General features: G+C 37.9%; 1 protein-coding gene across 1 annotated transcript in view; it reads right to left on the bottom strand.

The window, feature by feature from the left end:
* LOC129514645 (low-density lipoprotein receptor-related protein 1B) overlaps positions 1-16,899 on the bottom strand; it is a 1,831,349-nt gene extending 1,814,450 nt beyond the window's left edge. Inside the window, exon 1 of the mRNA XM_055333402.1 lies at positions 16,798-16,899. Coding sequence (XP_055189377.1) covers positions 16,798-16,879 — 82 coding nt within the window. The 5' untranslated portion in view covers positions 16,880-16,899. The remainder of the gene's footprint in view (positions 1-16,797) is intronic.
* Between the last annotated feature and the right edge of the window lie 1,850 nt (positions 16,900-18,749).

Raw genomic sequence — 18,749 nt, 5'->3', positions numbered from 1 at the left:
ACTTTGTACTTGCAATTCCTTAGGTTTAGAAGGTTCCCATCTAGGACGTAATAGCCTACATGACATCTTTGTGCTAATTAGAAAAAGGAATGGCCTCTGGTCAAATGTAAGCCCAGACTAGGGCACAAGCTTGGTAAGCAGACTGAGATGTGGATGTCACTCCCCTCCTACCATTCCTCCACCTCGTCCTTTTGCAGACTCTGCAACAGTCCTGGTCTTGCCTACCATAATTTCCCTGGCTTCTCAGAGTTACTAATGCCAAAGACAGGCAGCAAACCTATGTAGATAGTAATAAAACATAATAATAACTAGCAGTGATTGTGAGCTGGTGGTTTATATATATCTAATCCTATCTTGTATCTCTTTGAGCTTTTTTGCAAATAAGCAGAAGAGTTTCAAAGAGATTATATATCCTGAGCAATGTGACACAGACAATGTGATAAAGCTTGAACTGGAATTCAAAATGACTGACTTCAAAACTTAATCTCCTAATCTCAACCCCAATGTGGTTTTTTGTTTTGTTTTTTGTTTTAGTTTTTGTGGGGTTTTTGTTGTTGTTGTTGCTGTTTCAATTACAGGGAATAACTCAAGTGTAGGCTCCTGGATCTGTATGTACTTTTCTCTCTTTATTTTGGAGTGGTAGAAAGCACAAGATGATCTTGGGACAAAGAATTTGGAGAGTTGTTAGAGAGTGAGCCTTTTACCTGTGGATAAAGTTTTAACTTTGTTTATTGGAATATTTATAACCTGCTAGAAGGATTTAAAATTGTGTCGTTCAGTTATATCACACCACATGGGGACATATTAAAATAATCAACCACCCGACCGACAGGAAACATTCATCTGTTACAATGGGAATCCTGGGATGAACAGTATTGCTTTCTGCTCATAGAAAATGCTCTTAAGCATTTTCATCATACAAGATCATATGACAGGATACATTATAAAACTAACCATTATTACTACTACCAGTACTAATAAACTTGCATTGATTACCAACTATAAAAGGACACTTTATATGGATTTTCTCAAAACATCAAGACTTTATGGTAGATATTGTATTTTATCTATTAAGGAAACAGATTTGAAGAGATAAATTATCAAAGATAAGACAGCTAATAAGTGCAATCTTTTCTTATACAGGGGTACACAATAACACTGCTGAGCATTGCAGCGAAGCCAAAGCTATAGAACAGTTTCTGTCTTATTGTTTGCACTATTAATTCTACTATGTATATGCATACCTAATACCACATAAGAAATATTCTGTCCAGAAATATTCGATTGGAATCTAATCTAGCCTGTAGGTCTAATATACAATTTATAGAAAACATTGGTGATATAGGACAAATATAAATAAAATAACAAGGAAATAAAACACATTCAGAATGCAAGATATTCTATAATTGGCAGAATCATTTCGAAAGATAGAGGTCATGGAAAAAAGAAGATGGGATACTGTTCAGTATAAATGAGAGACAAAATAGCAAAGAGACAAAATGATCTATGATTACCTAGTATTTAAAATGAAAAAAAAATTTAAAAAACTATAAAATACATTTAAGGCAAAATTGGAGAAATGTAAATAAGCCAGCAAGATCAAAGAGGATGGTAAATGAAGGAAATGATTTTTGTTGGAGGAATCAGAGAAGATGTCACGGGATGAGAGGCATTTATTCAATGCATTCCAAGACATTGCTCTGTGATTTTTCAGCCTATATTGATTTCCTTGCTGTCTATACTCTAACCCTAACAATAGTATTTTTGAATAAATATTGCTAGGTAACATTATCTAAATGTTTCTTATATGTAAGCCTCTTCTCTCCAGGATTTCCTCTTCTATTTTTCTAATGGGCTCTGCAGTGCTCAGAACAAGCCTACGTCGTTGACACTCAAGTACACTGAGGCAACAGGATCTACAGGTGCTCCCCTAGCATTGAGTATATTAACACAAAACAATATGTACCGCAATAAAACTCCAGTGCAATTTAAAGGATTAAAGGATTCTTTCAAATTAGTTGTAGCTCCATGCTCTTTTTTGCAAAATTCAATCAAACTAGATGCTAATAAAAATAAGTTTGCCATTAGCCAGCAGGGGGAAGAAAGATCCTTCAGTGGTTACAGAATACAGCTTCGACACATCTTGGTGAGGTGGGAGTCTTTATGCATTATTCTCCTTATTTTACCATGCAGGAAGTAGACACAGAGAGGCTAAGTGACTTGCCCAAGGACAAAGAGTGAGTCAGATGCAGAGCTGGGAATTGAGCCCACTTCTCCCGGTTCCCAGTGTACAGCTTTTCTCAGCAAGCCATAATGCCTTTCAGATGGATCATTTCCTAAAATGTATTAAGTTGTTAAAAATTCAATATGGGTGTTGCATTGCTTTCCAACTAGTTCTGTTTCTCACTACCTTCCTAGAGCTATTATCAGAACCTAAACTGATGGTTGGATCAATAATCTCACATCTATGTTTTTTTAGACAATATGTCATTAAAACTGGATATATCCAAGCACCTAACATGAATCAGAGCCTTTGGAGAGTGAGGTGTATTTGACTCTTTTGGCAGGTGGGGGAGGGGGGGAGGATCCTACAGTGAGGAGGAAAAAAAAATTGCAGCTCGAAGTGAGGAGAAACTGGAAATTATCAGGAAGAACAAGACCTCATCAATCACCAGAAACGCTTAAAAACAAACTCTAGCAATATGATGTTCATAGGGGCACTTTTAAGGAAGAAAATTAAAAACTGCATACATTGAAAAAGTGGAGAGCCTAGGCCTTTTGAGAAGATTCTAGACACTTGTTTTTATGCAAAGCTATTTTTCATTAGCTGGAATTTTACCCATTGGTTCACTGGTTCATCTTACCCATGAATCATGGGCAGGAACTATCTTTTTTAATTACAAGACGTTCAAACTGTGCTTCTATGGTGCTAAACCAGAAATGCTAAGTGGGCCAGATATTAACACCCTACATGTCTTCTGACTTGATTATTGGAAATATCACCAACTCATGACTGTGCCCTTTACTAAAAAATCCAAACTCAATTATAGAATCTCTTTAAGATTTTATTTATTTATTCATTAGAGATATAGGCAGAGACAGACAGAGGGAGAAAAAAGCAGGCTCCATGCAGAGAGCCCGATGCGGGACCAGATCCCGGGACGCCAGAATAATGCCGAAAGAAGACGCTCAACCTCTGAGCCACCCAGGCGTCCCTAGAATCTCTTTTAATACAGCAACCTGAATAACTACCAATCAGTCAAGATTTGTCCAAAAGATCAAACCCATTCACTATCTCTGGCATATGCTTTTCTATTCACTACCCATTCAAAAGGCAAGATACAAAATCCCTATAGGCCCATGGCCTCACCTGCCAAGTCTGATCTAAAATTATTTCAAAATAAAAAGTTTCATTTAAAAAACTGATTCAAATACTTAGTTAAGATATACTAATTCTTATGTCAACACAGGTATGAAATCTAAAGGCAATGCATTGAAATAGAATACACACTTGGCTCTTGGTAAGTCACAGCTTTGCCAAAAAAAAGAGAGGATGAAACACAAATCTACATGTCATCCCACCTGTGTCTCAGAATAAGAATTTGTCTACCCATTGGGATCATATCTCTGCCATCTTCGCTTCACTATATTTTTCTTCTCCCTTTTACTCTCTTTTCTTTTCAGTTCACATCCTCTCCTCTGATTCTGCCTTTTTGTCTCAACAGAGAGAGGAAGTTTTGAAGGCATAGATGTAGGACCGTTGAAACTCATCTTTGGTATCCTTCCTCCCAAAGCCATGACCTATAACAATTATGCAGTCCAAATTTCAAGGCATTATGCTCAGCTTTCCAAGGCCACCTTTTGTTTGCAATACACCTAGTAAAATGTCTTTTCACCATGACCCAGTCCAACCCAATGCTGATGCCTACAACTGCAGGACTCCATCGTAGGTTACAGGCTTTCAGCTTGGGTGTTTGATTTATCAATTTGTGGTTTTGGCCCATACAACATTTTTGTTGTTGTTGTGTGTATGTGTGTTTTGCTTTTCATCTTGATGGGGCAGTATTTAAAACTTAAGGCATTGTGTGTAAAAATCCAGATTCTGGGCTACTTTTAAACTATTTAAAGGTCTGGCAACCCTTGGCTCACATTCACCCAACACACAATTTGCTCCAGCTAAAGATCAGCTGCTCCTTCAGACAGTGTGGGGTTCTCCAATTGACATGTGACCCGGGGCACCTTCTGACTAGCCCGGGTGCTGTATGTATTTGTATTTGTAAAACTCACTCTAGATCTTGCCCTTTAATTCATAAAGTTCAGTCAAATATGTCTGAGTGCCATTACTTAGCATGATGAGCAATGAGGTCTCAGCAGCCTTTTCTCTGAGTAGAGATTTCAGAAGCCATAGGTGATCTATTTCTATGTAACTATAGAAGAAATGTGGCCTATCATTTGCTCTCACCTGCAGAAGGGAGAGAAGACGGCAGGATTGCTGCTTCAGGTTCCTTTATATGATTTCCTGCCTTTTAAGAAAATGTTATTATTGTATATTGAGTTCAATACTCACATGGTGACTTTCAAGCGAGAGTTTGAGACTTGGCGATAGAGCTATTACTGCTGCATTTCACACGAAAAAGAGTTTTACTAATCCTCTTTGGCATTCATCTCTAAATCTTGGTGAACTCAAGTAGCTTCAATCTCTGAAAGTTTATTTTTGACTTAAGTGATTTTCCTGCTATTGCTAGATATTTTCAGGTGTCTCACCAGCTTAACCGTTATCTGAATAAAAGCTTTGTTTATTTTCCTTGGCTCTTTATAGCAGGTTTAAGTCTGTTCCAAGGGGTCACAACATTTCCTGCCCAATGCCTTTTATTCTAAGCATGCAGTCAGTAATTATTTTTTACTTTACCTAAAATATAAATAACTCCCTTATACTCATTTTGAACTTTTTCCCATAGTGCTTTCCTTATGAAGGGGGGGGGAAGCCCTTCAACAGACCTCCGTGTGATGTGAGCAGAGTTCTAGTCAGGGAGCATAAATCATGCCTCATACTCACAAATATACAAGTAACCCTTCCCCTTCCTGCTGTTTTCAATTACTCAGATTAATTTCTTTCCAAACTTTTTGGCACCCCTCTGCTAAAGTACACAGCAAACAAATTTACGGTGAGTCCCAAATTAAATATTAATGCAAAATCTTTCAGCCTCAAATTTCATTTGGTTCAGTCTCTCGAAAATTCAATAAAATTTTGGTGTTTATTTCATATTTTACTTATTTCTAGGCAAAATGTTGATTTTACTACTGAAATTCTGGGGTCAAATTATTAAAGGGGATTTTGACAATGGGAATGAAAAATCAACTGAACTTAAAATCATACATAAATTCAATTTCTGCCCATGCATTTAGCAAATGTCTACAAACCTGCATGCAAGCTATTTACAAAATAAATTGGTTGAGATCTTTTGTTTCAATATTTTGTTGTTGTTGTTTCAATACCTTATTTCTAAAACTTTATTATTTTTATTTTTTTAAATAGTCATAGACCTTTTTTTTTAATTTTTATTTACTTATGATAGGCACACAGTGAGAGAGAGAGAGGCAGAGACACAGGCAGAGGGAGAAGCAGGCTCCAAGCACTGGGAGCCTGACGTGGGATTCGATCCCAAATCTCCAGGATCGCTCCCTGGGCCAAAGGCAGGCGCTAAACCGCTGCGCCACCCAGGGATCCCTCTAAAACTTTAAATGCCAAAGCTTTGGCTCTCTTTATTTTAACCTAATGTCTTTAGTATAGGTCTTCCCTTCTTTTTTTTTTTTTTTAAGATTTTATTTATTTATTCATGAGAGACACAGAGAGGGGGAGAGAGAGAGAGGCACACACACAGGCAGAGGGAGAAGCAGGGAGCCCGACGGGGGAATCGATCCCAGGTCTCCAGGATCAGGCCCTGGACTGAATGAAGGTGGGGCTAAACCACTGAGCCACTCAGGCTGCCGTCTTCTCTTCTTTAATCGAAAGATGTATCGTGTTTGGAAACTAAGAAAGCAAGTTATCTTTTTTCAACATTCTATGTAATGATTATGTGGTTTTTCCAAGGTAATTTCTCTGAATGAAGTATTTCTCCCACAGTGCTGCTGTGAGAAACATAAGGTAAATTGTGTCAAAAAGGTTGATTACTCCCAGTTCCTTTTCTGGCTCTAGATGACCTGTATAACTGAAAAAGAAACTGGGTGAGAATATTTGGGGGGCTAAGTTCATACTTTGGAATGCAGATTTGAATATGATATTTTAAAACCAATCTTTGACTTCTTCTCAAGGTAGTTAACAGGAAAGAGAGGCGAAAAAGGAAAAGAACAACAACAACAAAAATCAATAGAATCAAATCCTGAAACAATCTTTAAATAACTCAGGGTACAGAGTAATTCACTCAGTTTCATATTAACAGTATTTCCTTCAAACACTATTTCCTTTATTCTCACAAACCTCTGGGCTCTGATATTTTTTTTCCTTTTCCATCACTTTTACAATACCTTTCTCTCTTTCTCTTAACTCTTTCTCCTTTCTTGACCCAACAAGAACTCAATAGACCCAGATGAGTTTGTTTTGTAGCCATTAGCAATCCCTCCCTGAAAATCCAAACTTGAACAATTGTTAAACTAGTGTTTCATTGCTTGTCCTGGTTTTTGTTGTTTCGTTGTTTCTTTCTCTAGTCTATAAATCACACTGAATGGTACATAGTAGTTACTGTAACAGTTATTCAATGACTGTGTGGATAAACACGGAATAATCCAAGGGCCCTGATTGACAAAGAAAAATACCCACTAGGCCATAAATGCTTACCCAGTAGATTTTCTACTACTTACTGTCACTAACCCCATTCTTTTCTACAGCTTTCTGGGAATTTTCAGGCAGGGTAATGAGTATGGCCCATAGCGGTACCCTTAACAATTTCTTCTTTTTAATCAAACATCCATTAGTGGGAACTTGACTATCAGCACAAATTCTTCTCAATCATATCAAGAATTTGGGGACAATGAAAATGGGTTCTTCCTTGAAAACTCTGGGGATTTCAAGAAAAAAAATTGCACAAATGCATCTTCATCACATGGGGCAAGGCCTATTCCTTCTGCTGTTATATATTCATTTAGATTAGTAGAAGTAACAGAAAAGAAATAATCACTGCCATATTTACTAGTGCTTGGAATATCACTAAATGCATTATTTTAACTAAACCCCCAAAGAATACTATGAATCTGACTCTACTAATTCCTTTCTGCAGACATGGTGTGGGAAAATATGGGGTAATGGGGAAGATGGTATTAGTAATTCTGAAATATAAGGGAAAGGTAGTAAGGCAAGCAATACTGCATGGTCCACATGAGACCATCACATGCTTTACACTAAGAAACATGTTTCATGAAACTTAATAAAAGGTGCTGCAAAAAGGAATGCATTAATCTTTAAATAACCTTCCATGTTAACCTTTACCTTCAAAGATAATAGTTTGAGGCTGTATTTTACACCTTATCCTCTCAATATGTTGACCCGTGCCGCATTCAATGTTATAGAAAATCTTCCTAAATTGAAGATATGAATTGCTCCTCTGCCTGGTCCTCATCTACACGGTCATCTCCTCATGTAAGCCACAACATCTCTCTCCAGGACAATTGTGACAACACTTTAACTGGATTACCGTATCCATCTTATCCTCCTTCATTCAGCAGCAATAAGCATGAACTAAAAAAATTAAGTTGTGTCCTGTCATCTCTGATTAAACATCCAAATGCTGCTTGTTGTAATAAGAAAACCCAAATGTCTCACTTTGATCTGCATGGTCCTGTGTGACCTCTTCTGGCTTTATCATAAATATGCCCTTTCCTACTTGTCCTCTTTCCCAAACACACACACCAGACTTTCTTTCTCTCTCTAAAATACCAAATTCTTGACTCCTTCTCAAGGGTTTTCATGGAAAGTTTCTCCTTCAGAACTACTCATACTTGTCCCCTTTCATTGTCTGCTGTCTCGCAAATAGGTCATCCTTCTCAAAAGGCCTTCTGTGATTACAACCACCCATCACTCTCTTGATTACATTATTTTGTGTTTCTTCTTAGAACAAAATATTGTTTGTTTGCTGATTGTCTCCTCCTACAGTAAAATGTAAGCTAAATCAAACCAGGTACATTGTCTAACTGGCTCAGTTGCCTCATTCCCAATATCTAGAACACTACCCACCACATATTTGTTCTACTTTGTTAAATGAGTGGATATATAAGTGAATGACCACCTGCCACATGGATTGGTTTTGAGAATCGTGTGATTTCAGTAGGGGAAAAAAAGAAACTTAAAAAAAAAAAAGAAAGAAAGAAAGAAAAAAAGAAAGTGTCCTGAGAATGTAAGGGATTTCTGGTTTTATAGTGCAATACAGGATATAATGTGTCTTCACATACATTATCTTCCATGCTCTCAGGGAAGGTATAGGGGATACCACTATGCCTCTTTTATGGAGTTGGTTAGATTGGTTTTCTGTAAAACTCTGGTGGTGTTTTCACAGGCATTCAGATTAAAACACACGTAAGAGAAAACCCTCATGCTCTCCAGAACTTTATGTTCTCCCAACAATGATAGCAAGCAAGAAGAGTGGGAAAAGGGCTAAGGCTTTGGTTCTTATCCCTATTGGGATTAATTTCAAAATAGTTGACAATATCCTTAACAAGCACAAATAGGAAGAAAGCAAGTCCTAGTAGGGGAAAGAACTATATTCAAGGATGGACAAATCCAGAATGTTTAAATTCTAATTTCTATCTATTCTTAATGTTAGCCAATGTTGGATTAAATCAACATATTTTCCCCCAAGTAAGATTTGTATGCCACTAGCATTACACACCATCAACATGGTGCTGGTGAACTGCTAGCCTTTTTGTTAAGTAACAACAATACCAGGACTCAGCAAAAGGGCCTGAATTCTGAGTTAGTAATTCTATCTCTAAATCTTAGTTGTTTTTTTTTTTTAAACACAATCTGAGAAATATGGATGCCCAGTAGGTACGATCATAATATTTTCACCTGATAAGACAAAAATCTCACCCATGAGCTGGCATCGTTATCACTGTACTTTCAAGAGCTTAATTATGAGAAAATGCCTTAAAAATTAATAGAGTTGAATAAAGTGGAATATTTTAATAAAGCATACTTGCTATTTTAACATTTTCATGCCAATAAAATATACCATTAAAAGCTTTAGGAAATGCACACAAGGTCTTAGATATTCTAAAAAACAAATCTTTTTAAAATTTCTAGAATATATATTTTAGCAAAAGTTTGAGGTTCCTAATTGCCTCAGTTACTTAGTCTGTGTGGATGGAAGTTTCAATAAATCCTTACTATCTATGCACTCTTTCAGCATCTTTGTCCTTCTCCTCATATATCCTAATTTTTTAAAGAAAACAGACCATTATAAACCCATTTCTGTTATAAGCTTTTTATCCACAGTTTTTCTTTCTCACAAATATCTTAAAATACCCTTGGAACACTCAAAGCAAGCAACCATAACTAAGTTTCACTTCTCCTCTTCTCCCCATCCCCATTTTTAGCTATCTTTTTTTCATTTTAAGAAGGGCTAAGATGATAAATTGTCATTAAAGAAAAACTCAGCGGTAGAAAAATTCTTAAGGAATTATGTATTCATATTTCTAAAGTTAAGCCGTCTTGGAAGTCTTGAAGGATGTCAATGCAATGTGGAAAAGTTAGGAAGTAATGTCCTATTGATTGTAAGAATAAAACAAGAGACGATCTGTGGTACCTTGATCTTACCTAAAGAAGAAACGTATTCTTTCGAGTAAAATGAGGTCGTGTTTCAACAATACCTGTCTTTGGTCTGAAGGCTAAGCCAGCCAGGACAATGAGGTGCACACATCTCAGGAAGAGATGTCTGACTGTTAATAAGAATGCATTGTGAGATAAAATGTAATGCCGGCATCTTAGCAAGGCAACAGGCTCTATCTTCTTCAATTTTTTTTCTTTTTTCTCTTACTTAATAAAGTTAGAAGAAATCTCATATAAAAAGGTACTTTCTCAACTCGTTTTCTATAAAGGATATAGTTCTAATATTAGTCATGTATAATGGAAACTTTCATATGTACATGATTATATTTGAGAAAAATGAGATTAAACAGATGACTGTACAGTAAGAATATATTAATCAAAATTACTTTTCATTGTTTCTATAGGTAAAGACACCTTGGACAAGTGTTGCATATCTACCACTATCCTGGAATATTTGAGAAACCCCAAATATATCATTCAACAAATATGAGGGCAGAGTTATTGAACAATGTAAGTAACATATCATTATCAACTTAAGCATTAGCCTTTTGCCAAGGTGATACCTATAGGAATCCGACCTACCAGGAAATCAACAGCAAATGAATGGGTCATTTATTTAACTACACCATTGCATTTTTTAACCATATTTGGACATCTAACTGCAGACTGAAACTAAGTTAATGTGATTGCATAAGAAAAGTTATTATAGTCATATTTATAAACACACTAAATCCTGTTGTCCATTTTATCATTGGAATGATTTCTACTCTATATCCTGTGTTGAAATAAAGTCTTAACTTTGAAACAATATTTAGGAATATATTTTAATTTTTAAAAATATTTTACATAATAAGAAAAATAAATTCAGTTAATAAAACCAATAAAAAATAAATTTCTAATTTCATTCAATAAATTATCTGAGTATGAATGAATTCAGAGCATATATTTGCATTCTTATAGGGTTTTAGATTCTTATGCTTACCTATGATAAAAATATATGTTACTTTAAATACCCCGATTATGACAGGGATACTGGCAAAGGTACACATTACTGACTCTACAAAGTATAGAAGGTAAGTGTCATGCATAAGCCTTTTAGGGAAATATATTGTTATTGTTATTTTTCCATAAAATTCAACTTTAGGCTTTTAATGTAAGATCAGTTCTACTATTTTACCACATCTGACTGGCTACTATCTAAAACTTGGATTCCCATTTAGTTATGAGTCAGTTTCATCAATTAGTTTAGGCAGGAAGCTCAGTCAAAATAATTGGGTTTGTATAAAGATAGCCTAAATCAATAGGATGGAATGAGAGAGAGAGACAGAAACTATATTTTTGGTATCACTGAATTCAGAACAGAGCAATAAATAATACATATTTTCTAACTTGGCCTTGTAGTTATGCTGGGGGTGGGGGAGAAAGGAGGCCACCAAATCATTTAGGAGGAGGAAATAAAGATCTAAAATTGTGGAGGTAGCTTATAGCAGAAAAACCTAATAGAAATATATATACATATTTATTATATATATAATTATATATATATATTATATATATATTATATATAATTATATATTTATTATATATATAATTTTATATATATATATATAAATAAATTTTGGAGGTCTAAGCTTACTCATTCTGATGAGTTGCAAAATCTTCTGAAGCCTTTATTCCTCTTTCTATAACACAGAGGGTCCAGATGTACTTGGAGAAACTGACATTTTATTCAAATGAGACAGCACAAAATAGTGAGAACAGTGATTAAATATTATGGCAAGTACAATTCTTTTCGTAAGCAAGTGAGGTAGGTACACTCATTGGCACACATGGGTTAATCCAAAAATGACTTTAAAAACTCTAATTTTTAGAGATATGTTCATAGTTTTGTATATGATATTTAAATAATAGAACTTTTTTTTTTTATCACCCCAAGGAACTAACAAGCTCTAAAGATCTCCATCCTAAATAAAACAACTGGAAAATGTTCCCTAAAGCATGTAGGCCATTAGATTTGTGACTGGTATGTGGCAATATAATCCCTATGCATCTAGGTAATGGGTTTTTATATATAGGTTAAATTTGGAGAATAAGAATCGTGAAATGTAAAAAAGAGGACTGAAAAGTATCCTACCACTTTTCTATCTGATTGTGTCCTTCCTTCCGCACCAAAAAACAAACAACAAAACACTTCGCTCTTTGTAATCTCTCTTCATCAAGGTAGTTTTTTGTCATTATTCTTAGTTTAAGTATGGGGACCCAGATTTCTTCTTCTAGGTAGTTTTTGAACTGCCAGAATAAACATGACTATTTCCTGATAGAAGTTTGGTCCAATATGTATTCTGGTTAACTCTAAGTACTCAACCTTTAACTTTAGTTTTGTTTAGCATTCCAGCTACTAAAAACATTGTTTCAAATTATAAGCATGGAGGGCATCATAATTATAGGTATTTCAAAAACAAATCCATTTTAACATTTATATCTCCTCCACTGCCAGACTTTTTTAGTAACGTGGAAATTCATCATTAGAATATTGTATGTTAAGAGTTGAAAAATAACTCTTAAAGTTTTTCCATTTCATATTTTCATTTTTCAAGGAGGCAATATCACAAAGACATTTTCTGGAATTTGGAAAAAAAAAGTTTCACATAAAAATATCTATCTCGGATTTTCAGGCTAGAGTGATGTTTTTATTTTTTAATTTTTTTTAAGATTTTATTTATTTATTCGTGAGAGACACAGAGAGAGAGAGGCAGAGACACAGGCAGAGGGAGAAGCAGGCTCCATGCAGTGAGCCCCGATGTGGGACTCGATCCCGGGACTCTGGGATCATGCCCTGGGCCAAGGCAGATGCTCAACTGCTGAGCCACCCAGGCGTCCCTAGAGTGATGTTTTTAAAGGATGTTGGTGCCAATGCAGGCATTTTAAAGAAGATACACATATATAATCTTTAAAGAAAATTTTAAATATATATATGTTATATAATTTATATTATGTATATAGTAAGTGGGTTGCGCTCATTGCTAAATTAGTTTAATGACATCATGTTGGTATAATCATGTTTGACTTTTAGCATTAATTCTACTTTCTTTGAATGCATCTATCTAAAATGAAGACAAGTGTTTCCTTTGTACAAGAATTGTTTTGACAGACAGCCACAGAAGATAGAGAAATCTTTCAATACATTTGGCTGGTACTTTTTACTATCCCAAATCCCTATTACTAGGAAGGAATTGAAGAAAGGGAAGTGTACGTTTCATATAAGATGTAAAAATTAATAGTGGAATCATGAAAACAAATTGATCATGATAATATATAGAATGGGGGGAAGATACAGAGACCCCTCACCATTGCAATCACTGTAGAAGACCAAATCATATTCAGTCCAGGTAACTTTAAATGGAGCCTATCTTTTTGGTATACCCAAGGCTCTGAAAAGAAAATGACAAGGCAAATAGTAAGAAATTAATGTCCTGGAACCAATACACTTGCAAACAAAAAATTTCTGATGTCTCCACCGTGAATGACAAGTTGTATTTAGAAAGTATTACCATAGTTAAGAATATGTTCACCATATCACTCATCCCCCCACTCTAAGATAGACTTCCTTCACTTCCACTTAAAAAAAAAATCACTTCCATCTTAATAATCCTAGCATTCTTAACACTTGAATTTTCTGTAATATTTGCATGTATCTCCCCATTCTTCAGGGTTTAATTATATCCACCCTCACACTGACAGAAGTTTCTTTAAATTATTTTAATACTGCAAGCATTTTCAGAGGACATTTGTTAGGAAATGAGAAGAAGATAATTATTTTTTAGAAGTATTATTTTGTCTAAAGATACTTTCATCTCTTCTTTAGGAAATACTAATTTGGATTTAGTCTTTTCCTAAATTTATGATTTGGGGTCCCCCCCCCTTTTCTTTCCCTCACTTACTCTGTTCACTGCAACTCACATTCTTTCTCTTGTTTTAACACACTGAAATTGTTCTTTGCTTCCACTGTCTCCTTCCATTCTTACCAGTTTTAATTTAAGCTTGAGAAAAGAGAAAGAAGAAATCTTGAAGATTACAAAGACTTCTTCAAAACAAAACTTTTACGTTTGTGGAATACAAAGAAACGCGGATTGCAGTTCATTCTTCTTTGAGGGGAGGAAGATTAAAATTTTGACATACACATGATTGCCATTTTTAGATGGCTTCATAGACGTATATATTTAACTGGCTATAACAATATGAACTTTGATTATTTGAAAATATGTTTCCCCATCTTATCAGACTCAGGAACTTAAAAGCGATTAGTTTTAGGTTTCTCAATCCCCTTTATTTTCAGAAAATTTGACAATTTAAAATACACTTCCTTTTAAGTCTTAATCCTTATCAAGCAATACTTTGATATGATATGACATTGTTATATGACACATTGGTTGATCCTAAGTGAATATGATTTATCCTTCACGTTTTGCTGTTAAGAGTTACAAAGATGTTTCCTTTTTTAGATGTGATGAAATCTAATAAGAACTGACATGCACATTAGCTTAACTCTATCAAAATCAATATAAACCAAGAAAATAAACAATGTGGAACTAGAAGGACAAGTGAATATGTGTAGATTCAACACAAGCATATATGTTAAAGTACTCTTCCGTTTCAAAAAAATGGAGTTTATGCTCATAAACTTACAAAACAAAGAGCAACACAGGTAGAAGGTAATACAACCATTTCTAGCTATTTCCTACAGTTTAAGAAGACACCCATTACCCAAGATATATTTGGAGAACCTGAAAGTGATTTCTCATTTTCTGGCATGAAGCTAGCTCCTGCACTACAAAACACACCTGTGTAATTCACATGCCTATTTTATTCTTCAAGGACAATTGACATAAGCCTGTGCAGAAAGCTACATCTCATTAACCTCTTTCTTGAGTTTATATTCCCATATCGTCTGTTTCAGCATTTCACTGAGGAAAGTTTGTCATAATGCAGCAGCACTTTCTTTTTTAACTTTAAACATGATTTCTTCCCCCCCAACCCTTTTTTCCCCCAACAGGACCCACCCTTTTTACTTTTGATAACGTGAGCTCCTCTCTAACAGTTAGGCAAGTTTTGTTAAATATATATAATAGTGACAAAGTGTTGGTCTACAACTATTTTTACTTGTACTATCTTATAATAGTACTTTTTATCCTGACATGGTGATATATGACATTATTTCAGTTCTAGGAAAAAGTAACAATCCTTTCCCATATGCCCTGTTTATATCTTAGGATGTTCCTCTTCCTCATGGAACTAAATTTGCACCAAATCGCAATCCTTTGAGATACTTAGTTTTCTATCTCAGGAGAAAATTGGAGGTCTATATATTCTCTTCAGGTATTCATTCTAATCATTGCAGTAACAACTCTCTCCCTCGTAAACACATTCAAAATCACTAAGGACTTAGCTCCAGATGAGGTCAAATTTGCAGAGACCGGGGACTCAGAAAAAGCCCAAGAGCAGGAGTCTGCAGTGCCATTATATTTGGCTAGCTCACAGGGCTGAAAAGCTTCATTCTGCTCATCTGCTCTGGTCCAACTTCAAAGATTCTTCCTAAGAAAGGTTGAGAGCTGATTGTTCCAGATCAAAGACATCATCATTTCAAGTTAGAGCTATGTGCTTCCATTTTATCAGTATAGTTTTCGACTATTCCACACCAACTTCAAGGCAAGTTAAGACAAGTTTAGAAGCTATATGGTTAGGTGGCAATGATATGTTTAAAAGATGATCACTCAGTAAATGTCAGATTTTCTAAAGGAACTAATATCAGCCTCACTACTGGTAAAGGAAATGTGTGAGCACATTATAAAGCCTGTAATCTGGTTGCCAACAGCAGGTTGGATAGAAACACTACAATTCATTCTCCTGTTCTTTCCTATAATGAAGCAATAATTTTTAGTCAATTCATAATTCGCTTCATATGAACGCAGTCACTAAATCTCCCAATGCAATATTTTGCCTATTTACTTGACACTGAAATCCAGGATCCTTGCTATCTTTGTTACTTCTCTTTTTTTTTTCTAACTAAACATCATTGACAACAACAGCAAACCAAAATATTATCAGTCAGTGTGAACCACACACACACACACACACACACACACACACCTAGATCTAAGATACTCCTGATTTTACTCTAGGGAGTTAACCATTCCAATGCCGGCAGCCCAAATATTCATTTGTCTTTTTTTCTCCCCCCCCCCTTTTTTTTTTACCCCCGTGCAACTGTTGTCAAAGATTGTCAAACTTGCACAGGGATTCCTGGGTTTCCAGATCAAAAGTTTACACGATCTAGGTGTATTAACATTCCCACCTCCTGTCTCCTCTGCTCCCCATACGCGTCCCCACTCCAACTTCTTCCACCCGTCAAGTATTTGGGGAAAAAAAAGAAAAACCAGACAACCAAGCAACTGCAAGACGCCAGGGGTGGGTAAACCTCTCTTGGTACCGTGAGCCGGGCCACAGACCTTGGGAATCAAAAAAGTCAAGTTCCAGCAGGTGCCCGAGGCCAGCAGCTCCCTGGAAGCCTGGCGCTGGGGCTGGGGCGCGCGCCCGGAGGGGTCCCCAGGGCCTGGGCGCCGCAGGTCGGGGCTCCCCGCAAGGGGAGCGCAGGGCACACACCGCCCGGGCGGGGAGCCCGCAGCAGCGCCGAGCCGAGAAGTCTCGGAAAAGCCCATCCTCATCCCAACGTCTGCAGCGCTTGGCTTGCGCGGGCAAGTCCAAGGGGTCCCAGTGGGGACCTCGCGGGGACCAGGTCCGGGGAGGCGGGGGGGGGGGAGCACCGGGCTGGGACGTGGCCCGCCGCCCCTCTCCCCCACCCCCCGCCAGCCAGAGCCCAGGGGCCCCCAGCGCCGAAGTTTCGCGCTCGCTCCGCCACCGGCATCGCCCAGCCGGAGAGCCGAGGCGGCGACGGGGGAGCCAAGAGCCAGGTGTGCCCTTACCTCGGTCGGCTCCCACAGGCAGCACCTTGGCGACAGGCAGTAATCCCGAGACCGTGAGGACGGCGAGGACAAACTCGGACATCGTGGTCGCCCGGGGAGGAAGCCCGCGTTGCAGACTGCTCCGCGGCGCCCTCGGCCCGGCGGCGGCGGCGGCGGCGGCTCGCGGCCCCGACCCGCGCGGCGTCATTTACAAATGTCACTGGAGATGCTTCGGCTCGAGGAGCCCGGCCGGTCCGCCTCCTCCTGCCTGGAGCAGGATGTGGAAGGTGGAGGGATGCGCGCGTGAGACACGGGGAGGGAGAGGGAGAGCGAGAGCGAGAGCGAGAGGGGGTGAGCGCCGGCGAGCGCTCGTGTGTCTTGACTTCTCAATGCAGGGTACGTCTGATGTTACATCACGCGCGGAGGGGCAGCGAGAGGTGCCAGCGCAGGGGGATGCGCCGGCTCATCCCGAGGCCGCCACGCACCCCTTCGTGGTCCGCAGGGACCCCGGCTAGGACCCCGGCTGAGGCATTTCACACGACCGGGAAACACCGGCGCGAGCCGACAGCACCGCCCATCACCATCGGTCTCGGTCTCCTGGAAGAGGGAAAGTAACTCCGGAGCTGCCTCGGGGGCGATCTGGGTCCTGAGCCAGCGGGGAGGCTCCTGCATCGGGCTGAGCCAGCCAGGCGCCGGGGCAGCTCTGCATTTAAGAGCCGGCTCGGAATCAGCGGCTGCGGCGCTGCGTGCTTCCCCGGGCAAAGCAGGCTTGCTCCCGTCCCTCCCTGGAAGCTTCACTTCCCGGGGAAGGAGGGACGAGCCGAGCAGCTGAGCTTCTCTGAGGCTAATGGTATCCTCTGCTCAGCACACAAGCGCGAAGCGTTCTCGATTGCTCCTTTAACTTTTGTGCTGAGTAGCACCTGGGGACAGAGATGCAAAATATAGTGACTCAGCAGAAACAAAACCCAAAAACAATCCTCAAAGTCATCACCCCTTGCCTGAGAAGAGACAGTGGATGCAGAGAGGTCCCTAAGCAGGGAATCATAGAGCAAAGGATTGGCACTTTGCTTGCAGTGGATTTCTCTCTTTTCTCTCTTTAAAAGGGGTCCTCTAACCATTTTAAACCTGTGTTGAGGTTTTTTTTTTTTTTTTTTTGTTACTGTTTTTTTTTTTCTCTTTCCACATAGTGCAGTTAGAGTTGAAAAACTTTCCCAGACCTTATGAGGCATGACCATGGATCAGTGGAAAAATAAATAAATAAATAAATAAATAAATAAATAATAAATAGATAAATAGTTGTTCGTACGACCACTTGAGTTTTCAAATACGATCACTCAAAAACTCAGAAATCTTAATAGTTGAAGGCGTATTTTTTTCCCTTCTAACATCAATAATTCTTGCCTGAGAAGTAAGGTTGAAAAATGTTTCATATTTGCTTTTTTGAAACTTGAAAGGGGTGTAAAGGAAACTAAGAAACAGGATGACTGAAAGGCAAAGGAAAGATACCATAAAGCCCGCTGTGCCATTTACTGGTTGAAACAATACAGATGAATGCCCGCACTGCGAGCTAGCTGTTTATGAGACAAAATCATCCAGAAACATATTTGGATGCTCCTTAGAAGCCACTAAAATTAGACTGGATCAAAGAACAGAGAGGTGACTCCTAAGGGAAATCGCCAAGAATATGTGAAATTTGCCATATTATACTTACACTGTGATTATAAAATATGCCATATTGTATATTTTAAATTTGACGTTCCCTTGTATACCAAACAGTTTAGTATCTTCAAAAAGAACCGCTTCCACCTTTAAAAGTGTATGTTTTATTTTCTTCTAACGTTGTTAGGTGTGTAATTTCACCTAGTTATTTTAACTGTTTCACAAAAAGATGTATCATATAGGAAATATAAAAAGGCATTTTTTCCTATTTTACTTCATACTAAGAATTCACAAACTTTGAACTAAGTGGCCAA

Source organism: Nyctereutes procyonoides, unplaced genomic scaffold (assembly GCF_905146905.1).
Source record: "Nyctereutes procyonoides isolate TBG_1078 unplaced genomic scaffold, NYPRO_anot_genome, whole genome shotgun sequence".
NCBI lineage: Eukaryota > Metazoa > Chordata > Mammalia > Carnivora > Canidae > Nyctereutes > Nyctereutes procyonoides.
Note: the sequence above shows the minus strand (reverse complement) of the source record. Positions and strands in the feature narration are given on the sequence as shown.